The sequence below is a fragment of the Spodoptera frugiperda genome, chromosome 8, assembly GCF_023101765.2.
Source record: "Spodoptera frugiperda isolate SF20-4 chromosome 8, AGI-APGP_CSIRO_Sfru_2.0, whole genome shotgun sequence".
Lineage (NCBI taxonomy): Eukaryota > Metazoa > Arthropoda > Insecta > Lepidoptera > Noctuidae > Spodoptera > Spodoptera frugiperda.
The window spans coordinates 5,010,024-5,028,384 of record NC_064219.1 but is presented as its reverse complement, the minus strand read 5'-3'; the positions used below and the strand labels follow the sequence as shown (position 1 = coordinate 5,028,384).

Here is an 18,361-nt window from a genome sequence, read left to right as displayed (position 1 = left end):
GACGTAACCACATGATGTCATGGCAACGCCGCCATTTGCTATTTTTGTGGTTTTGGCGGGATTTTTGTTATAAAGACAATCACCTTACTGCACTAACAGAAGTTACGTAACTGTATCAAGTAAGTTTAATGTTGAAAAACTATCTCTGTGGTCTTATCACAGAAATTTTGTTAATTCTGATCCAAGTAATCCGAAACTGTAAAAAGTACCTTATACTTACAGACACATTTCAGGATGCAGAAAACAATAGACCTAACTATGTCTTAAAATTTACATTATACACACATAATCTGTGCATTACAGGCGTGTGCCTGTATATAATACTGTAATTTTTCTACCTCAAAGTGGGAAATGTTGAGCTGCGGACTACGTAACGGGTTACCGGGGTTTCGGCTCAAAGTAGGAGTAGGAACGGGTTGGTTTTTAGTCAGTAAGAGTCTGACACTCCCTCTCGCCTCACCCAGAGCGGGAGAAGTCATTGGATGATTTTCCCCCCTCAATAAAATAAGGTCAACTTTTTTCAGCACCTGTTTTATTGAAGTCGAAGTATTACCTGCACGATTCAGAATAGCATGTAAATGGGTTTTGAAAACTTGTTGCTATTTGTATTGGTAAATAACGATCACATAACTGTTACCGCACCGTAATAACAGATACATAGTTACCAATGTCATCTATTTAATACTATGTCTCTTTTCTACTAAAGTTACGTTAAAGGAATATAAGGATATTCGTAGCAATAGCGGTCGCAATGCGCCAAAACAAGACTTAAATCAGGGCAACAGCGGAGTAACTTTATTACCCTGTTATTTAATTCAAAGTCAATTAATTATGTAGGTATGTACGTAGGTAATAAGACTCATTATAGGGTACAGGCATAAAGTTCAAATAAAAGATAACATATTATTCGGACTTTCGATTTATTATAAAAAAACATTAACACAGACTTGGACCCAAAGGAAGTGTGGGGCTACCTAAGATCTGGGTACAAAATGGCGCGATCTATGAGCCATTAGCATTTATCAACATTTTATCATCTCCATATATTTCCCTTCTATATTTAATTAGTCTCCTTGCCAGCAAGGCTAGCTCTCGAAACCCGTAGTGCAGTAAGCGACAACTAGAACCATTAAAAATCTAAGGACATTAAAATAATTAGGTGTAACGGTGAACAACTTATATTCCAAGCAGGTAGGTATCGATATTAAACAAAATGAGACTAAACTTTTTACTTTTATACAAATAAATCTTAATCCCTTAAAACTGTCGAAACTGGGAATAGATTGAGGGAATATTATCTACTACGCACTTACTGCCGTATTCAGAGACATTTAATAATTACTTAAACTATTTCTTAGCAACGATTTGTTCCGATAACAATTGCTAAACACTGGGTTATGTATATAACCATTAAATGACTCCCTGTACGGCGGCTAATGTTATACAATGCTAGGCATTCTTAGCAAATATTCACCTAAAGCTTTAAATTACTTGTAAATAATACAACATTATATACAGTCGACCACTACAATGTCCAAACCATGTTCAAACCCTTCACAGCTTGCCTACTTACTAACAACCGTACTTTCACAATTATCACCTTATCGAATACATTTCCACTTATTGGAAATGGCGGAGTTTAATTTCGTTATTAAGCAGTCTTATCCGAATGTAAATAGCCGTTCGTCAGCAAAACACGTATGGCCTTACACATATGGGACATCTGTCTGAATTCGCCAGGCATTTCCTTAAACAGTCTGCGTGGAAGAAGTGGGCACAAGGCGTCACTCGTGCTGATTTCATAGTGCCCAGACACACAGCACAAACGTCCTCAAGTGTCGCGAGCTCATCGGTAGTAGCTCGCCTAAACCTCGCCAGGGAACCCCTGGCTTCTTGCAGCTTCATGAGAGCTTCCCCAAGCCTGTGCCTTCCGTGAACGAAGACACACACGTAGAAAAGCAGTGCGGATAACCTCCACCTCTCGTACCATATTAAAGCTGGCACTAAGGGCAAGGCTAGGACTGTAGTAATAGCCCTGGCCCAGACACCGAAGTACAGCAGTTCCATGCCTTCTAATCTCTCCAATTTTAAAGCAGAGAGTCCAATTGGCCAAAGTTCCAAGAACGTCCTCTCAGTTAGAAGGTAGTATGTGCCGGTTATGGCTGTGTACAAAGCTGTGGGTTTGTAATGCTCTAGTCCTTGTTCCAATCCAAGAGCGAGGAGTACGAATGTGATGGTGACAATGAAGGTAACTGCCTTTGTCCACTCCAGGACTATCTTCGTGGCTGACATCGCGAGGTGCTTGACACGGGAATGGCGAGTGACGTTGACGTAGGGAGACCAGTCCTCCTTGGTGCAGATCTCGCGGACGTAGCTGACGGAGTAAGTGACGACGTTGTAGAACATCAAGGAGTAGAGACAGGTCAGTCTGCCTTGGGAGACTAGCAGGCGGTCGCAGGCTGTGAACATCAGCAACTGAAAAGAGAAGGACAATGTGAAACAACGCTTGCGTTGTGTTTCGTTGTGTGAGCAGAGATTACCTGAGGCCCAATTCCCCGCCCAATCTTGACAATCCCCGATTCCCGAACAACAACCCTTAAATTCCTAACCCCCTTTTGCCGGGAACGCACTTTTAATGCCTCTGGTGTTTCAAGTGGCCATTGGGACGGCGGCGATTGCTTTCCGTGCGTGTTCATAAAAAAATAAATAAAACTAAATGTATCATTTGTAGGCAAATGAATAAGAGGTCCTCTTTTTCTTCTTTAAAATATCAAAGAAAAGAGCTTTTTACCTGTCCAATCATAGTTGAAAGATTGTTCATCTGCAGGAAGAGTTTTTCAGCGCGTTCTACCGGCGCATACGCAGTCTTCATGACTCCCATCACCCGCGATACAGGTGATCGCAACTTCTTTGCTAATTCTGAAATAGAAATAATTGATGTTAGCCTTTTTCCAGTAGTTATCTACACAACTATCTGCATTTGTCGTCTTTTTCGGAATTAAGGTGCAAAATTGCCCACTTAATCATTCGTTAGACGTTGTCGTTTGCGTCTAAATACACCTTCTTGGGACATTACAAAATGTAGTACAACGGGACAAATCAGATAAGATCTTAATTTTTCAAGAGATATAAATATGAATAATAGAAAATATTAATATGAATATGTTGAAAATAAAAACATTCACAGAATCTAGGTTTGATAATACAACTAAGTACATCTATTTGATTGCAAGTTTTTAACTGGAAATTAAGTCTCATTAAAGTACCTAAGTATTTAAGTAAAATCAGAGTAGCAACAAAGAGATGAGCGTGGGCGGGTGTCAGCCTGTCACTTCAGGTTGACCACACCAACTTTACACTTGACTGTCTCAAGAAATTTCCCCTCATTTGCATATTTTTTCTTCAAGGATACCATTTTAGCCTCATTTCTGTTGAAAGAGGTAAAAAATGTGGATGATATTTGTAAAAAGTAACCAGAGAAGAGTGTAAAACCCTTTTAAAATAAACATATTTTTAAAGGGTTTTAAGCGATTTCATTTAGTCTGTGCTGGTACTGCCCTGTATTCTTTTTGCCTCGCTCTTCTTAATTAATTTATGAATTCGATTTTCGAATCAATTTTCACATAAAACAAAATAAGGCAAATATAAAAAACTGATCTACACACACGATTTCCAATTATTTTTCTCTTTTGCCGCCTTTGAAAGAAATAAAATTAAAATATAAATATTATTTTTGTTCCTTGTTCTATTAGATTACAACCATCCCCGTGACAATGGCTCCAGTGAGTGACCACTGGGATGTTCGGTATAAAAGGACCCCCATGGCACAAGGGTAGTCAGTTCAGAACTACGCTTCAACAGCTACATCCACTTTCCAACACCACATCGGAAAGCATCTGGTAAGTCAAATATTTTCACTTTTCAAAGATATATTTTCACTTATAGGTAAAGACTCTTCAATAAGACTTATACATATTTATACATAGTTAAAAATAGTTTTGAATACCGTCAAAAACAGCACCAAAATGGTGAAACAAATGTTTAAAAAGAGTTTAAAACCATCATGGGTTGTGGGATTGCTTGTCTACTCTGCCTAGAAACAGAATTTCACATTTTACATTCTCAGTATATTTTGGGATACACCAAAAACGCACTGTAAACCGTCCTGACATAGGTAATGTGTAAACTCTTTGACTGTACATTAATGACTGCCCATAAATCTGATCTTATCTCTCCTATCGTATCCTACTCAGCATAATACAAACTGCATTACACAAAATTCGTGCCCAAGATCACGTACTAATTGAAAGAGATGTGCTCTAGTTACGAAAATAGTAACATTGGGTAACAGTCTCTAGACAGATTATTCTGAATGCTTCAAATTCCTCGCATTACAAGATGTCGTGCCTCAGGCATTATTGGAATTTTTATAGCAATTCCTTCATCACCCCATTTGTTATTAGACTTTATCACAAGGTATAATCTGTTGTTCACCGATATTAGTTCCAATGTTTGTTACAATATCGGTATCACTAAGATATTAGTTCCAATATTTGCTGTATTATCGGAACCAATTTAAATCTTGTGTGCTGTGAAATCAGAACAGACCTGCATGGTCGAACAGGATGGTATGTACCTATCCACCATTGAGGCTCCAGGGTTGGTCTACTAAGAGGACCCAGTGCTTCCTTTAGGTGCAGATGGTGGTCACCGGGGAGATTTTAGTGAGGTAAAAATCCCACACTCCCCAAAAAGCTAGGCGCCTTTTGAAGATTTCCCCCGGTCAACAAAAAAAAAACATTAACTCTCCAGACGGGATTTCAACCATTTGACCAATACCATTAGTCATTAGACATAATTATCTTAATGAAAATGAAAATAACGCGTATTTATTTACAGTCTTGTCGTAACTCGTAAATGCGCACCACATGTTGTACCGTGTATCAAAACAAATTATATTTTGAATTCGTAAATGATAAACACGACGAAGCGGTTTCGACTGTTGACATTCGCATCTCGTGTTTTAGTCGAAAATATTTTGATTTCTCAGCTTTGAAACGTTAGCTTTTGCACAAAAGATGGAAAGAAAGAAAAATGTGTTTTAAAATATTCTTTACTTAAAATAAATAAATTAATCAATGCATTTCGAATGTCTTTTGAGACAAAGACGAAAATTTCTCAGTAGTAGCAAGGAGACTGGAATTATGTCTAGTACATGGCAATATGCTCACCCCCTATTATATGGGACTTGTAACACAAATGGTGAAAAGTGGGTGTACATTGTACAGTGGCATTACTCTGCCTACCCCTTCAGAGATAAAAGGCATGATGATGCACGAAAAGAATCTGCTTCTGGGATTCTAAAATCTATACATATAATAAAATCGTAGAAAAGTGCTGTCTGTACATTGAAAATAAAAATAAAAAAAATAGCAGGGGTTATTGTTATGTCGATGTCGAACCCAAAAATGTAATTAACTTTTTTTTTGTCTGTTTGTCTGTTTGTCTGTTTGTCTGTTTGTCTGTTTGTCTGTTTGTCTGTTTGTCTGTTTGTCTGTTCGTCTGTGCGCGCTAATCTCAGAAACGGCTGATCCGAGTTGGATGCGGTTTTCACGAATATATTGTGGGATGCTTAAATTTACATTTAGTGTTTGTTTCATGTCAATCGGTTCATAAATAAAAAAGTTATGTCAAATTAAAGAATCACGTCGAACATTCTATGCTTATACCATTAATCTCCGCAACTATTTGACGGATTTGGTTGAAATTTGGTACAGATATAGTTTAGAACCTTAGAAAGGACATAGATATATTTTTATTTCAAAAATCAAAAAATAAAAATAAGAAATAAATTATTTATAAATAATTCTATGTCGATCGTTACACGACTTCGGTTCATGTTATTGTTTTAATTTATCGAAAAAAAGTAAATAAATAGTAAAAAGGTATGAAAAAAATAATATCAATATAATAAAACATTTAGTACAAAGAAAATGCTCTAACGGAGTATAGATAATTCTATGTCGATCGTTACACGACTTCGGTTCATGTTATTGTTTTAATTCATCGAAAAAAGTAAATAAATAGTAAAAAGGTATGAAAAAAATAATATCAATATAATTAAACTTTTAGTACAAAGAAAATGCCCGAACGGAGTATAAATAAATAATCCAAGTTGTCTTTATCCTCGATAGATGGCGTTGGGATCGAAATAGATCGCGCTATGGTTTCGTTACATTCATTTGGTTGGGTATCGGCCGAGCGCTTCGGTACTATCGTAGAAAAAGTGTATTATCAGTCGTATGATTATTTGTCTGTAGTGGTCCTGCTGTTTCGTATATTCTAAATTGGTTTCGTTTTTTGTTGGGTTTTCCTGGTTTTTTGGTTAAACTATTTAACGTAGGTTTAGTTTGATATCGATTATTAGTAGTTACTGTAGTTAGTTTTTTTAATAAAATTGTAAGTCTAATTTATAAATTAATTAGATTAGATTTAAGTCGTTTCTTTTAAATTATTTAGTTTAAGCTTGGTTATTATAGCATAGAGGATAGGTTGTAATATAGTTTCTTTTTTAATTGTTATAAATTCGTAATTCGTAGCTTTCTTTAGTTTTAAGTTAGTTTAAGTCCGTTTTTAAACTATTTTTTCAATGCCCTAAGTGAGTATACATCTATTAAATTCAAACGCAGAGCTCATTATGTTGATTTTTGAAGAGTTCCCTGGAATATCTTCCACATCTCATTTTTGAAGAGATCCCGCGAGATCGGGAACTATGTGGTTAAAACCAAAAATTTGCCGGAAGTCACTATTCCACGCGAACGAAGTCGCGGGCAAAAGCTATTGAAAATAAAAATAAAAAAAATAGCAGGGGTTATTGTTATGTCGATGTCGAACCCAAAAATGTAATTAACTTTTTTTTGTCTGTTTGTCTGTTTGTCTGTTTGTCTGTTTGTCTGTTTGTCTGTTTGTCTGTTCGTCTGTGCGCGCTAATCTCAGAAACGGCTGATCCGAGTTGGATGCGGTTTTCACGAATATATTGTGGGATGCTTAAATTTACATTTAGTGTTTGTTTTATGTCAATCGGTTCATAAATAAAAAAGTTATGTCAAATTAAAGAATCACGTCGAACATTCTATGCTTATACCATTAATCTCCGCAACTATTTGACGGATTTGGTTGAAATTTGGTACAGATATAGTTTAGAACCTTAGAAAGGACATAGGATAGATTACATTCATTTGGTTGGGTATCGGCCGAGCGCTTCGGTACTATCGTAAAAGAAGTGTATTATCAGTCGTATGATTATTTGTCTGTAGTGGTCCTGCTGTTTCGTATATTCTAAATTGGTTTCGTTGTATTTGTCAATTAATAAGTTTATTTGTTGGGTTTTTCTGGTTTTTTGGTTAAACTATTTAACGTAGGTTTAGTTTGATATCGATTATTAGTAGTTACTGTAGTTAGTTTTTTTAATAAAATTGTAAGTCTAATTTATAAATTAATTAGATTAGATTTAAGTCGTTTCTTTTAAATTATTTAGTTTAAGCTTGGTTATTATAGCATAGAGGATAGGTTGTAATATAGTTTCTTTTTTAATTGTTATAAATTCGTAATTCGTAGCTTTCTTTAGTTTTAAGTTAGTTTAAGTCCGTTTTTAAACTATTTTTTCAATGCCCTAAGTGAGTATACATCTATTAAATTCAAACGCAGAGCTCATTATGTTGATTTTTGAAGAGTTCCCTGGAATATCTTCCACATCTCATTTTTGAAGAGATCCCGCGAGATCGGGAACTATGTGGTTAAAACCAAAAATTTGCCGGAAGTCACTATTCCACGCGAACGAAGTCGCGGGCAAAAGCTATCCCAAATAAAAACGAGAAACAATACAAGTCATTAAATGCCCTTTTACCTGTAAACATAGTTGTACATTGCCCACCTTCCTAAAATACTAATCACATTCAATTATGTATTACAAAATGCAACAAAGTGCGCCCAATTTACACACCTACATAGGAAGTACACACCCACATTACATACATCTAGATGAGACGCGTCTGTCAACAAATTCATAGGACGTAAAACTCTCAACTCGTGCCCAGACTTTCTTCAGTCAGTCCCGATAATCACTATGGTTCATATACACAAACATGTGTTGTTGTTTAGACGCAAAAATACAAGTAAACTTGGTATGACGCACGCGCACTGGCCGCCCGCCAGTTTCCGTCGCCCCATTCAGCTTCTTCTCGACAATGACCTGACTTTTCCACATAAATATAAGCCCAAGACTACAACAATAACACTAACAAACTGAGATTTCTTATTAATCATTTTCATTACGAGAGACGCCTACCTATTAGAATCTCTAGAATGATATGTGCAGGTAGCACCATTGCCCATTTAATATTCTCTACTGAATGTCGATTTATCATACCGAAACTCGCTCAAGAAGACAAGAGATGGCGATTTCAGATTTTGTTGTCTTTTTTTCGCGTGATTTATGGGATGATTTTTGTGTCTGGAAATGTGCGGCTGAAGAATCATATTATAGAGTTCTTTTTTCCTTTCACCAGACACGTAAAATCCCGCGTAGCAGCTAGCTATTACTAAGGAATAATCAAAAAGATATAATTTAATTGAAAAATACATTCTGCTTTTGTTAATTATTAAACACCGACGTTTCTAGTTTCCAGCACGAAATATGAAACGTTAAACGTTTTGTATTCATTTAACATTTTTCTATTACTTACGATAAGTTTTCCGTCTGCTATTAAAACTGTATTTTCTTTTATGTTGATAGGCTTGTAATGAAAACCAGATGCATCTCATTAGTTTACGTCAACCTTTTTCACGCTAAGAAACAATTTTAATTCAACTGTTTTTCTTATCACGATATCAGATTGTGTTACTTCAAAACAAAAATAATAAATGATTTTCTTCTTGAGACATTAGAGGTTACATGGATGCAACAGATGTATTATTTCTAGAAAAATTAAGTCGAATGTTCTAGAAAGAACTGCCTCGTTGGTCAAGTGGTCGCAATTGCGTCTCGGGGTCTCGGGTTCGATTCCCGGGTCGGGCAAAGTATTACTGGGTTATTTTCGGTTTTTCGAAAATTTCTCAATTGTAGCACGGAGTCTGGAATTATGCCCGGTATATGGCAATAGGCTCACCCCCTATTACATGGGAGTTGTAACAAATGGTGAAAAGTGGGTGTACATTGCATAGCGGCATTACATGCTGTAATGTGCGCCTCTGCCTACCCTTTCGGGGATAAAAGGCGTGTCGTTGTTGTTTGTTCTAGAAAATTTGTGCAACAATGATTCGAATGGATTATAATTATCGTAACGCCATGTTGTGCATCTCCTACGTCATTCGATGGAGGAATCTGGAGCATTATTTTTCTGTCAATGACGAGTGAAACATGAAACGAGGCGTGGGCAGCATAGGTCGGGAGATTGGCACACCCCGGTGTTTATGCCAATCGTATGTTTTTCATTCTAGGCCTTATAATACAACAATAGTCCGCGTCGAAGAAATCAGTTAACGATTCAGTGGGCGTTTGTTGTTTGTAAACGTAATATTTTTTCCTATTTTTCTGTTTTCCGAAATGCTGACAGATTAGATTTCCGGTTGGCCGCAGATCCGTTTCTAACATAATTTATGTTTAATAGCTACATTTTTGTCTCCATAATTTACGCACAGATGTCAAAACAACGAAGCTTTTTCTGTTTATAATTTTCTGACATTTTGAGGTCTCTAATTTTTCACAAAGTTAAGTTCATTAATTACTGATTGTTTTAGATCACAACGTCACTACATAGTATAAAATGCTTCACTTTCTCTGTCCCTATGTCCCTTTGTATGCTTAAATCTTTAAAACTATGCAACGGATTTTGATGCGTTTTTTTTAATAGATAGAGTAATTCAAGAGGAAGTTTTATATGTATAATACATGCATAATATATCACTATTGCATCCATGCGAAGCTGGGGCGGATCGTTAGTTGTTTATCCTTCCAATCAGTCGTATCAGTTTAAAAAAATGGAATATGAAAAACTACTAATGAAATGTTGATTCGTACCTTGAGCGAGTTTGACCACGGCAGGGTACCACGTCGCTGGGTACTTGTAGTTGGCTGAGATGAGGACAGGCACCACCAGACATGTGTACGCGGCCATCAGCCAGGCACCGCCAAGCGCCACCAGTAACCCTCGAGGCGCCCAATATGGTAACAGTAGGACCAAAGACAGCAGCCATACTGGAATTTAAAACAAGTCGAGTTTAAATTACATCAGACATTATTTAAGTAAATATATTATATGCGTATCCAGTATATGGCAATAGGCTTAACCCCTATTACATGGGACTTATAACACAAATGGTGAAAAGTGGATGTACTTTGCATAGCGGCATTACGTGTCGTAATGAGCACTTGTTGTACCCCTTCGGGGATCAAAGGCGTGAAGTTGTGTGTGTGTGTGCGGTTTTCAAAGTAGCTACCTAACTACCTAAACAATGTTTACCTACGTACTTTGTGTAAATAACAAGAGTTTACAATAAATCCAGAAGATACAAGAAGATATGTCAAGGTTACTTCTAACAGGCAGCTCGTAAAATGGCGGTAAAAAAATAACAACACGCCAGAGTCAGTGCACCGTAAACAATTATTAATAACTTTTTAAAAATACGAGACGTTGCCGAAAAATAAGGCTATTCCAGATATTTACTTTTCGAGTTGCCTTGTGAAGTACCTAAGGAATAATTTATCTTTATGTTTATGCGTCAACATTGCTCATGCTTCCATTATGATTAACAGATCAAATATTTTTGTGTTGAAACACAAATTGTTCGGAGAATCTTCCAGAATTTGAAACATGGAGCACTCTAAATTTACTTATACTCGTATCTATAATGAATGATAACAAGGAAAAATACACGAAACAAATTGTTCTGTGTAAACTAGACTAGAAAAGAGTTAAATATTTTTGAGAGTAAAAATAAACAAACTTTCGTGTGTTTCACGGGGAAACTCCAGTATAATTTCTATCGATGTTTTACTGAACATTCTACGAATACTTCTAAGAATATCGAACTGCAAAAATCTAATTATAACACCTACTTAGACATGATAATGTAAGCAGAGCATGTAAGTTTACATTATAGCTGCTGAAAGCTTGATTGCAGATCAACTGATCTGGTTGATTTAGTATTATGCGTAATAGATCTTCTGAGATGTATTTGAATGAGCCTAATTTGAATAAAGAACCAATAATGTGATAAAGCATCAACCATAAGAGTGAACCATAACCACTACATTTTGGAACGAGCACCTAGCTTCACTGACAGACAGACTGACGGACAATTCAATTTGACGTTTCAAAAGTGCCTAATTAAGGTACGCGTCCACAGGCCCGCATTGTACGCATCGCACGCAGCACACGCAACGGATTTTAGTTTGTCTTGTATAGAAACTCATACAACTGCGTCAACTGATCCGCATTGTACGCATCGCATCATCAGCAATGCCTACATGCGATGCGTACTGATGACGTCATACGGAATGCGTCTGTGGACGTTTACCTTTAAGGATTAATTGAAATAAATGCTTTGACTTTGACTTTAACTTTGAGTACGTGTGTTGATTTGATCATGTTCTTTTTTAGAAGTCGATTAATTCGTGACGTATCCTTGAGTCAGTTTCATGCAGTTTTGAGTAAACATTAATAAAACATTTGACGTAAACCCATCATTTATAATAGAATGAGAGAGACGAGTAACTCACGGTAGTCTTCTTTCTAAATAATTTATTCATTCGCGTTCGTTATTCGGTCACCTCGACCCAATTTCTTATAGTCATACAATTCAGACGTGAAAAGTTAAATTATTTACAGATTAATTTATTAATGTACGGTCTATATTATGATATCTAAAGTACTAGGAAGATAGAGTAAATACAAATAATATTCTTATTTCCTAAGTTACTTCAAACCGGAAGAATATCTTTTATGTTTTTTAATATTTCCATTAGACCACATCATAACGTAATTCGCAAACTCCTTCCTCGAAAAATGAAAACTTCAACCATTCATCAGAAAATGAAACTAGAGCCTACTTTTAGTTTTCCGTGGCTGCTACGAAAGCTAAGAAATGCTACAGAGTCCTGCATTAGACGCTACGAGCGCTACGTCGCTACGCCAAAAATCCTGCTACAATTTCGTAGTCGTAGCGTAGTTGTAGCAATTTTACGGAGCGACGCCACGCGACGTAGCGGGTACTAATCTCAAAAAAATGCGTCCTTATGTTCTTAATTTTAATGCTGACGAATTAATACGTTTGTACTATGATTTCATTATACCTAACCAGCTGTAATAATATTTCAACAAGTCATCACAAAATACTTGGATGCTATACTGACAGAACTAGATATGCCAGACCAGCCCTTGCGCATTTGTGCCACATGTCCTATTTACACGTGCAAGTGACAATAGCAAACATGAGTCAACAGGGAAAGAACAACAAACTTGTAAACAAAAACAATATGAAACGTACCTATAGATAGATAGATATATGAAAACTTTCACTCGAATTAAAACAATGAAACATGGACTGTTGTTGGTGTAAAAAGTTTAAATTCTTTTGCATTCTACAGAAATCGTACTGGCCATTTCTAGTTTTTTAATTCCATGCTTTGAATTTTGAATCTAAATTCGATGTTAGTTCGCCAAAAGTCGTTTTTATTTATCCCCAAAACATTTATGCGTGCTTTTGAATTAGAATTGAATAAAAAAACTCCGAAAATAAGTTTGTAATGTCCTATAAATGTCCCAGAAGGACATAAACATTATTGTTAATAAACTTTTACAGAAAAATATCGGTTCGACATTACAAACAAATGTTTTTATTTGTAAACACTGTCAATAAAGCTATACTTATAGGAATGCACCTACTTAATGCAAAATTCTATTTCCATATTTTCTAAGAAAGTGGTCTCATACTTCATATTACTTATTCAAATGATTACTAAGATCTCGATTAATAAGACAAAACAAATTCCCACTTACCGATATTGCCAAGTTTGTCCTCAGACTTGAGCGTGTGAATCTTCGAGAAAGAATCACTCCTAATGCGCCCGCGCACTCGAGAAATCATACCCATTTTATAAACTTGAAATATTCAACAAATAAATTAAACAACCACTGTTTTGTTCACCACGGTACAGTTTAGGGAATAATGTTTAATTCACTTTTATTTGAACGAAAATTTATTCGATCTTTGTTGCCTCCGTATTCTGCGAAGTGTGTCACATGAATGCGCATTTCGCAAGCGGACGCCGGACGCTTGGGCGGGCGGCGCTCGCGCAGACAGATCTCTACCCCGACAAAAACCGACTTCGACGCAAATAAAACAGTACATACATACATTGCTCTCTGTACACACACTGAGATAACCCGCTACAGTACATCGCCAGCAATGTATCAAACATATTTCATTTGCTACACCCGTAAAACTGCACCCACGTCATACTGCAATGACGTTTATTTTTACATTTAGTTCTATGTCACTGACTCGTGAATCGGAAATTGTTATGTTTTGATTTCTATATCTGCCATTTTTAATGAAGGAAAATAAACAAAGAAATCATCGTGTCAAGAGTATTGAAAGTCTTTCAACCCCTGCCCACAAAAGGTTCCCAATTTAATCGTAAACAATGTTATGAACTCTAGAAGAAAGCCACATATAACAATTGAATACATATCATAACACACACATCAACATTAGTGGCCACTGCTGACCAAAGGCCTCTTCTCACACGGAGAATGTTTGAGCATTAATCACCACGCTTGCTCAATGCGAGTTGGGGATTTCAAACTTATAATCAGTAATTATAAGCCCAGGTTTCCCCACGAGGTTTTCCTTCACCGTTTGTCTTTGGTGTCTAAATAATCTTGGAAAGTACATATAACTCGGAAAAGTCACATTGGTACTTGCCGTTGCTGGGTTTGGAACCCGCACCCTCATGCATGAGAAGCGGCCGTCTTAAACCTTCGGGCCACTACGACATTCATTCGACAATTAAATACATTAGGTAAAGCTACTTAGGTAACGTACTGCTTTTAATTAAGATTTTTAAGTAGGTATCTAATTTATCTATTTAAGTTCTGCCGTTAATTATGATTAATGTTTTTTTAATTTTATAACTTCACTTCTAAGGTGTAGGCAGAGGTGCACATTATGGCACATAATGCCAATGTACACCCACATTTCACAATTTATGTTTTAAGTCCCATGTAATAGGTGGTGAGCCTATTGCCATATACCAGGCACATTTCCAGACTCCGTGCTACTACTAAAAAAAAATCCAAAAACCGAAAAAAAGTCCAGTAATACTTCGCCCGACCCGGAAATCGAACCCGAGACCCCTTGCTCGGCAGTCGCACTTGCAACCACTCGGCCAACGAGGCAGTTCATGATCAATGTATGCGCATGCATAAATGACCTTAAAATACTGAAGAAGCTCAAGATATCTTCTAAACATTCTAAAACTAATGTGTGCTTAGATTGTTTATGCCTAATAAACTACAAATACCAGTCTGAAGGCGTTATGTTTACAGTCTAGAACATTCAATCATCCTCCAGATCGTCTGTGGCACTTACATAAACATCTTAGAGTTTAAGAAAACTAATGCAATGCCAATTAGTGTATATCCCAAACTCATATGATCAAAGTTGTCTATTAACAAAAATAAACACGGGTTACGTGGAAACCGACACGATCGATGTTTACTTTCAGCGAAACTCATGACTATCCTATTATTTTAAAACCCAAACGAATACGTGGGAAGAATATGTATGTAGAGTTGCATTTTTGTGTTAAATTTAGACAGGGCACTCACTGTTTTCTTAGAATGTTTTAGTAATGTTTAATAATATTGGTCTGTAATTATTAAGATTTTTGTTACTTATTAGGAATTGCACGTGATTTCATTGATAATTTTATTCCTGATTAGTATGAGTTTGTTTTATAAATGTTTAACGAGATGGAAACGACAGCGCGTTCGGCACTCTGATTGGTCGTCTTGAATAAACCAATCATTATGATACCATCGAGCTGGTTTGATGTAGGAATTGGAAGGTGGTGGAATCTTATCCGTTTCTTCTCATGAAGATGACATAAATACGAATAAAAGAGCGTTTTAAACATGCATTTACCTATTTATTCTCTTGTTCCTCTAGGATATTCTGTAACTATCAATTCGAACTTCCGAAGTTATCTTGATCGCATTCCCGCCTCACAACCAATGGCGGACAACGATCGAGTTCATTTCGATATTTCGAATTGAAAGTTAGAGAATAGCCCAAGAATAAAAGACACATCAAATATACTTTTAAATCATCAACTAACGATAAACTAACTAATCATTATTTACCGCTTTATTACAATCTCAATTAAAAATCGATTAAAATTGTTTTTTCCTAGGCATTACTTAATTAATATGATGGAAATTAATTACTAAATGTTCTTTACCAAATATTAGGTAATGTTAAATATAATAATTAAAAAAAGTAGGTATATAGCTAATTTCGAACTTCCGAAGTGAGCCTGATCGCATTTTCACACGTCATTGATCGAAATTATTCTCACAACCCCCATGGCGGACCGCGATAGAGTTCACTTCGATCTTTCCGATTGAAAGTTACAGAATAGCCCAGCTGTTCAATAGTTGAAGATCCACTTTTTATATCTACAGAAACTGCATAATTATATCAACAAAGACTAGGTACTTACTCTACTCTCCTTAACAATGGTGATTTGATTATAAATCATGTATTATGCCGTACGTGTATTAAGTATTTAGGTACTATCTTCATAGAATTTTGGAGTCCAGTGCTGGGTCTGCTGACCTATCGGTACGAGGCTCCTCTACATATGAGGTTTTGACATTATCTCCACGCTCAGTAGGCGGGTTGAAGATAGCTGTTTTAGAGGTTCAGGGACCGTTACTTACTACCCAGTTCCTCTCAAAACTGTTGTAACACAACATTTGGTAACAAAATTAACATACTTTGTTCTGTTTGTTTTACAGAACTCGTCCATTATTAACATGCCATTTTTATTTATTTTCAGAACTCTTCAACATGCAGTCTTTGGTGTATCTGATGCTCGTTGCCTTCAGCTCCTGCCAGGCGCACTACAGAGGTTCATATGACTCCCGAAACTTCATCACCAGAGAAGAACCAACGCCTAAAGGGTAATTTACCTATATAATATAAGTTATCATAATAATGTTGGTACTTTATTCATTTATTATATTCATAGCGATCTGTAGAACAGTTGAAAATATTCACCACGTTTTAAACTATAAAACGTGTCGCGTGGTATTTTCGCGTGGTGTAAAAATATTTATTCAAATTCATCATTTAAATGAATACTTGTATAAATACCAAAGTTCATTTCTTCGCAATGAAAATAATTTAGGTACTAAATGTGTATATGTTTTTATTTTTGCTAAAAAATGTAACCGTGTTATTTAATAACAGGATTCTGAATTATTCCTTTACAATTCTGAATGATTGTGCACTTGACTATCGTTTTATTTTTATCAATAGTAGGTATGTATTTATTTAATATTGACATCATTATTGATAAGTTACCTATTTGATATCATTTTTGATAAGTTCAATAAATATTCCGTCAGCTAATTGTTTTCAAAGTCCCCAAGTAAAATGTAAATGTCTTGCCATACTAAAAAAAAAATATTTTCTACCAATACATTTTATTTATTCTTGGATATTTTTATAAATAATTTCAAACTATCTTGTTTCTATGGCAGTGTGCTGATCGAATGTCCGGTATGCGACCAAACTGACCACTGGATGGCCAGCACTGAAGATTGTCCCATCAAAAACGGCAGCAAGGCTTTCAAGATCTGCAGGTTTGGAACATACATCAACGAAGTTTGCGGGAAGCGAGTCGACTGCTTCAGCGTATGTTTTTATAATTATGATTCTCTATTTGAAGCATTTTAAATAGTTTCATACAAAAATATCCCTAATTTCTACCAATCATAAAGTCCTTTTATCTACAGTGTAAAGTCAAGGAATTATTAAGTCAACAGAACCTATGTAATTTTTTAGAGATAGGCACTGTATTTGGGCTTTTGAGTGTATCTATAATCGTTTTTTCTTCTTTGTCCAGGGCCCAGGTGAACAATGCACTGAGAAGCGCGAGTTCGATATGTACGGCAAGAAGTGCGCCCCCGGCTATTACTGCAACAAAATGGAAGGCGTCTGCACTGGACTCGAGTTCCAGTTGGGCAACAACTGGCAATGGAAGATGTACCCCCTCCGCAGCGAACTCAGAAACCAACCTGATGACTCCAAATTCTCCTTCGAAGGAGTCCGCAACTAAGTCCTGAATTCCAAGCCCAACAACCACGGGACCAGCCTAACTTGACCTCCCTGATCTCAACCCTAGTCAAAGTTTTAAGTACACGCTTATAATTTGTAATCAACATTCCTAATAGTGATCTCAATTTTATTGTTCCTACATTTTTATACGAAATAATCTGAATATAATTAATATGTAAAAGCAAGGCTGAAGTTTTATTACAAACGGTTGTCGGATTTCTCTTACAGTACAGTCGCTTCGCTTGTGAACACTGAGACAGATAGGTACTATATGTATAGATACGTGGGTATATTTATCTAAGCTTTTGAACTATGTATGTAGGTACCTAGTTAGGTACTAAATAGATACCTAATATGTCATCCATCTAGGTAGATGGCACACACTACCATGGTGAGGTCACCATTGTAGTTTTAGTGCAGGCATCACAGACATAACTAGAAAGAAAGAAAAAGCATTTAACAGCATATACATTTCTGAACGTTTCTATTCAACATTCGACTACCTATGTATATCTTATTATTTCAGAAAATACCTACAATTTCACTTTTCTAATCTACTTAGGAATGCAGATAGCATAAATAAATAATAATAAGATAGATATTAATATCCACCTTTTGACCAGATTATGAGTCTTTTGGGTAACTCCCCGTCAAAACTGTATAGAGGCTTAAAGTGTTGGCATCTGTAAAAAATATTAAGGCATTTTTTTTATTCAACGGATAAAATAAACTAGTAAATTATTAATAAAGAAACGATTTATTCGTTCGAATGGCAGTGGACTCTATACAGGATATATTTTATTAAAATAAAATCAATCAAATTAAATGGTCTGTACTTTACTCGACTGGTTTTGGTGCAACTGTTTGGTGGGATTCCTGCACATAATAAAATAACAGAGTTTCAATGGGGTTGGCAACCGTCAAAGTGGCGCTAGCATCGATGGATGGAAAGATA

The 18,361-nt window shown here is 36.1% G+C and overlaps 2 protein-coding genes and 1 long non-coding RNA gene across 3 annotated transcripts; 1 reads left to right on the top strand and 2 right to left on the bottom strand.

The window, feature by feature from the left end:
- Positions 1-901: 901 nt before the first annotated feature.
- Positions 902-13,384, bottom strand: LOC118275681 (uncharacterized). The gene is made up of 4 exons (XM_035593742.2): positions 13,059-13,384; positions 10,079-10,255; positions 2,792-2,919; positions 902-2,475 (listed from the first exon to the last, which is right to left on the bottom strand). The coding sequence occupies exons 1-4, from the start codon at positions 13,150-13,152 to the stop codon at positions 1,687-1,689; spliced, it is 1,188 nt and encodes a 395-aa protein (XP_035449635.1). The 5' UTR covers positions 13,153-13,384; the 3' UTR covers positions 902-1,686.
- LOC118275682 (uncharacterized) lies at positions 3,764-17,591 on the top strand. The gene is made up of 4 exons (XM_035593743.2): positions 3,764-3,899; positions 16,124-16,247; positions 16,830-16,983; positions 17,195-17,591. Exons 2-4 carry the CDS (start codon positions 16,135-16,137, stop codon positions 17,405-17,407), a joined length of 480 nt encoding a protein of 159 aa, XP_035449636.2. The 5' UTR covers positions 3,764-3,899; positions 16,124-16,134; the 3' UTR covers positions 17,408-17,591.
- Positions 5,494-8,525, bottom strand: LOC126910923 (uncharacterized). Its single transcript, XR_007705517.1, has 2 exons — positions 7,207-8,525; positions 5,494-5,791 (listed from the first exon to the last, which is right to left on the bottom strand). It is a non-coding gene; the product is annotated as an uncharacterized LOC126910923 (long non-coding RNA).
- Positions 17,592-18,361: the final 770 nt, after the last annotated feature.